The sequence below is a fragment of the Leuciscus leuciscus genome (genome assembly GCF_965113295.1).
Source record: "Leuciscus leuciscus genome assembly, chromosome: 4".
Classification (NCBI taxonomy): Eukaryota; Metazoa; Chordata; class Actinopteri; order Cypriniformes; family Leuciscidae; genus Leuciscus; species Leuciscus leuciscus.
Window position 1 is genome coordinate 23,944,369 of NC_138728.1, and position 5,149 is coordinate 23,949,517.

The 5,149-nt window shown below is 34.5% G+C and overlaps 1 protein-coding gene across 2 annotated transcripts; it reads left to right on the forward strand.

Annotated features, from left to right (window-relative positions):
* The first annotated feature begins 606 nt into the window (after window positions 1-606).
* cdkn1d (cyclin-dependent kinase inhibitor 1D) lies at window positions 607-4,877 on the forward strand. 2 transcript variants are annotated; one of them, XM_082167462.1, is made up of 4 exons: window positions 607-764; window positions 2,253-2,719; window positions 2,875-3,022; window positions 3,073-4,877. In XM_082167462.1, exons 2-3 carry the CDS (start codon window positions 2,257-2,259, stop codon window positions 2,931-2,933), a joined length of 522 nt encoding a protein of 173 aa, XP_082023588.1. In that variant the 5' UTR covers window positions 607-764; window positions 2,253-2,256; the 3' UTR covers window positions 2,934-3,022; window positions 3,073-4,877. The 2 variants fall into 2 exon arrangements, with proteins under 2 accessions (XP_082023588.1, XP_082023587.1); XM_082167461.1 differs by lacking the exon at window positions 607-764 and adding an exon at window positions 802-1,077.
* Window positions 4,878-5,149: the final 272 nt, after the last annotated feature.

Sequence of the window (5,149 nt, forward strand, 5' to 3'; positions counted from 1 at the left end):
ATTTTGGCACAAATGGAATCCCATATGCACCATTGCATCATCATTGCACACCAGAACGGGGTTCCATATTATGGGGTTCCATTTTATTGCATTTAATATATTATACTTTTAATCAGGGGCGCCACCATCAATTTTGGGCCCTATGAAAGAATATGAGGTTGGTCCCCCTACCGCATCCATTCCGTTAATAAAATCGATCTCTGGGGCCTCCAAAAGTATCTGGGCCCTTAGAATCATCCTAACTTTCCCCCCCTTAGCGGCGCCCCTGCTTTTAATAATACATTTGCAATGGGTTTGTAAAATAAGTTTTTATGCATGTTTGGTTTGTGCATTTTTTTATGCATGTCTTTCTTGCATTTACACAGTTTTGACCAGCACAGGTCACAGCCATAGACTGTGGTCACAGCGTGTGGTCACAGCGTGTATCCCGAGCGCTTCGAAACAGAAAATCATTTTGCGAAGCATTTGGTTCAATTGATTCAATGCTCAGGAAAGGTTCGTTTCTCCCAGCATAGCTTCATTGAATCGTATCTGCTCTCTATCCCTTCCCTTCGTCGCAACAGAAGAAAATCAAATGCAGTGTGTAGCTCCTCCTCGTCACGTTGCAGATCAACGTGACTGGAGTTCCTGGTCGCGCGCCTGGCTGAACGTGACACGAGAAAAACACTGAATGTGTGTCAAGCGCGCGCGCGTGGGTTGTGGTGGGGGATTTGACCTACTTTCCACATGTGTATGACGATAAGTTAGGTTAAGACGTGGAAAAGGTACGTACATTCTACAAATGTATTTATACTATTTTGTGTTGTTAGCAATGCATTAAGTAGATAATTTCTTGTTTTTGACTTTGCGTTACATAAATGTTCTTATTGAATGCAGTAGTGTTGTGCGTGTCATGTGACTGTGGGCAGTCCTGCCATCATAACAAACAACTAGCAGTCAGATGAGTTTGAGAGCTTCGCTTCTCCTGTCGTGTTTGTAGTTCAGGTTGTTAGTTTCTGTCATTGATCAGAAAGTGCATTAGAAACGGTAGCTGTGGATTTAATCTTCCTCATCCAGAGCTCTGCTTTTACTCGAATGGTGAGTTTATATATATATATATATATATATATATATATATATATATATATATATATATTTTTTTTTTATTATTATTATTTATTTATTTATTTATTTATTTTTGACATTGAGGGATTTTAAATGCTTGTCCTCTGTTTTATTGGTAACGATTTTAAAAGGTATTTGATAATGAGTGACGGAACAAGGTGTCAGTCATTCCTGCTGTTTTCTATCCTCTCGTGCGCGCGTGCTCGTGAAGTGTAGTAGTGTAGTGGGCTACTAATTTAACAGGCGTGCCGCGCCTACTTTTTCGATGTAAACAAGTCTCACTCACAATTTTCTCCTTCAGTGGTTTAATAGTGCGATCGTACAGAGTAAATGTAAATAAAATGACTTATTTGATTCATGTACGACTCTTTGAAGCACACTGTAAAAGTGGAGCTTCAATAAAAAAAAATAACACACAAGACAAAGTGCGTCATTCGATTATTATATTTATAATTTGATATTAGATAATTATTTATATATCACTTATTTTTTTACATACATTTAAAAACACAATACAGCTTTTAGTTCAGTTTCTGAATTTATCAAAATATCAAATCACGTAATCAAAATATTAGTTGCCATAAAGGTTTTTGAAAACCATATTAAACCAACATATTCTTGTTGTGTAAAAAACTATTGTTGGTTTAACTTAAAGTAAGTTACCTGGTTGCCTTAAAATTTGAGTTCATTGAAATAAAAAAAAATGAGTTAATCAATGAAGGAAATTGGTTTAATTAATAGAAACTCAAAATATGATGTTATCTGAACCACATTAATCATCTAAGTTGATTTGACAAAAGATAAAAAGTTGTGATAAATCATGAAAATAGTTTTTTACAGTGTAAGAACTTGGTATTGTAAACAGCATCTTTATGTTGGACAGTTATATTTATCATTTACCCATATAAACAGTGAGTGCAAAAAGTAACTTGACACTTAAATCACACTTAAAATGTCTGAATGCCTTGCATTACAGTCACAAATGTGTGGACGAGGATAACTGACTTGCAATCACCAAAATGCCATTGGGTTCAAATACATTGAGCGAAAATGATGTAGAAAAGTGTTGTGCCGGTAACACGTCTAGACAAATTTACTCTAATACCTATACTTTTGGGGCATTTCTCTTCTTTGTCCATGTTTGACAGGAACATGTCCGTGACACCAGCTGCATGTGATTTTGGGCTGCTGGCCAGGCAGGAGGAGGACATAAAACCTCAGGCAGCAGTAATTCGGCGGAACCTCTTTGGCCCTGTGGACCACCAGCAGTTGCAGCAGGACTTCCAGAGGCTCTTCTGCATGAGCGTGGAGAACGCCAAACAACGCTGGAACTTTGACTTTCAGAGGGACCAGCCTTTCCCTGGCTGCATTGAGTGGGAGGAGCTGCGGTGCCAGGACGTGCCAGCGTTCTATCATAGCTGTGTGGTCAGGCCCGGTATGGCAAAGCAAATGGTGGAAGCAGCTGTTGGAGAAGGATCCTGCGCTTGTTCGTCTCCAGCAAAGGCCACAGAGAAATATCTAGAGCTTTGGACCAGAGGAACTTTGAGGGGAACCAAGCCAGAGAAGAGAGAGGCTGCATTGCTGGGGGTCAAACGCAGACAAGCAAACATCACAGGTATACAGTCGCACACTTTACATTCTCAGTTTCAATGGGTTAAAGCCAGACTGATGTGAGCAGGGACATTGTTAAACAAACGAATAATGTTATTGTTAGTTGTTTAGCCACTAATATTAATATTAAAAATGCTAAAATGCTTTTCTCCCTTTCAGACTTTTTCAGAGTGTCAAAAAGAAGATTTCTTCATCACAAAGCTTCACCAGGACAGTAAACATTACTTGGACTTTTTTTGTATAAATGTACATACAATATTTGCTCATGTAGCTCTTCTAACTGACCAGCAAATAAGGCTTAATAGGCTATATATATATATATATATATATATATATATATATATATATATATATATATATATATATATATATATATATATATATGCTGCACCTATTAAAAATCTTAACCTCTTGTACTTTGTCAGATTTTATTGTTAAAACATGGAATCATGACTATTGTAAATTAGATCCAAATTCCGATTTTATCATACATTTGAATAATTAGAAGCAATTGAATTCCAGTCATTGAATAAGCATTCACTCTCTTGCTAAATCAATCAAATGCATTTTGAATGCATTACTAAACTAAAAACTAAATGACTTTTTATATTTTGTGCTATGCTGTGTTACACAGTCAAATTTGAAAATGTTATGGATGTTTTTTTGTTTTTTTTTGCACTGAATATACATACATACATTTATTTATATATAAGCAAGTACTGTGAACTTTTACAAAAATGCACTACAAAAACATTTTGCATTCCTCAGATTCAAAATGCATTGATCCTTTTAAGTGGCATCAGTGCTGGCTACTGTAACAATGTCTTACCATTATACTGTCCCAATTTTGTTATTTATATTCCTGTTTTTACATATTACAAAAAAGATATGTTTAACCTGAGCCATTCATGTTTTTCTTGAAGCAAATCAATTTGGGTATAAAATAAAAGTGACTATTATTACAAAAATATTACAGAGTTACTAGCAAACACAAGGTATGTTTCGATATCATTGAAGTTATGTAAAAAGAGATTTTGTAAATGTTTTTAAATGGATATTGCCCCTGAAATATTGTTTGAGGAGTGACCACGTTTCCTGTGATTGTGCATGAGGCTTCATCTTGCAAAATTGGGGGGAAATGTAATATGTTGAAAAGCTACATTTGTCTTAAGTTTGAATCTTACCTGTAGTATTAGCAAAAATTGCAAGGACGTTTTCCATCAATCATTTGTACAATACTGTATTTTTGTCCTGTGCATGTGTGATATATTAAAAAATATGTGTTAAATTTGTTCAATTAGCTATTTGTTTGAAATTATTTGGTATTAAAGAGGCAGCTGATGCAGTTAACCAAAATAATTGCTCTACAATAAATAGAAAGCCTTAAAACCCATTGAACTTCTGTCAGGAAGATCGAATTAAGCCTAAACCAAACCCACATGCTGAAATATTAAACTGCAATTTAAACAGAATTTTAGTAGAATTCCAGTTTCAGTTTTTTAAAGACAGATTTGTCAACTAGTTGTTCAGGCAATTTATTATTATTATTATTATTTGCATTCATTGCAAACGCACATGTTAAAACAGTGCATACATTTGAATATTTTTAAAATGCAGTAATAGAAAATATTAGTACTCTACCTCATGAAATGACAATGACCTTCATTTTATACACACTTACAGATGTATAAGAAAACCAATATGTAAGATGTAGCGTTTGTTTGTTTTTTGTCCTCAGAAGTACAGCAAAATGTCAATGAATTTTCTTGTACTTCACTTCAGGTTTACAGGACGTTGTGTGTACTTTCATTGTTCCAGGTCTGTTTTTGAACAACTTTTTGAAAAAACTCACGTTCAATTTATTCTGTCATTCTGTGTTTTCAAGTGCCTCTTGTTATCACCAATTAACTATTGTATTTTGCACTATATGTGGTCATAAGATGTGATGCCAGCTGACTTTTACCCCGCAGCTTTTGTTGCAGATATTTCAACAGTGTTGTATTCAGTGCATGATACTTCTTGTGAATTTGTAGTCATGTATACTCCTATATGATTGAATGTTACTTATGGTAAAACATGTTAATACTAGCTAATTTTATATGACTGATGTACGAGTTTGCATAGTCTTCAAAAAATCACTGATAAAATGTTTGTTTATAATATTTTTGGATGTATGTCTTTATTTGATTGTAATACACTATATATATCAGAATACAAATGAACATAATACAGTTTTTTAAAACACTTTGGTACTGTTTTGACAAGTGCTACGTTTTCACAGTTCACAACTCCAAACTAATCACTTGAAGGCAGTTCATTCAAAACCTTCTATGTGCCTTCATTAAGGTCTATGTATTTCTTTACATATAATTACTTCACAATAAGTTTAATAAACTAAACACAACCGATTTGTCTTTGAATTGAATTGAATCCA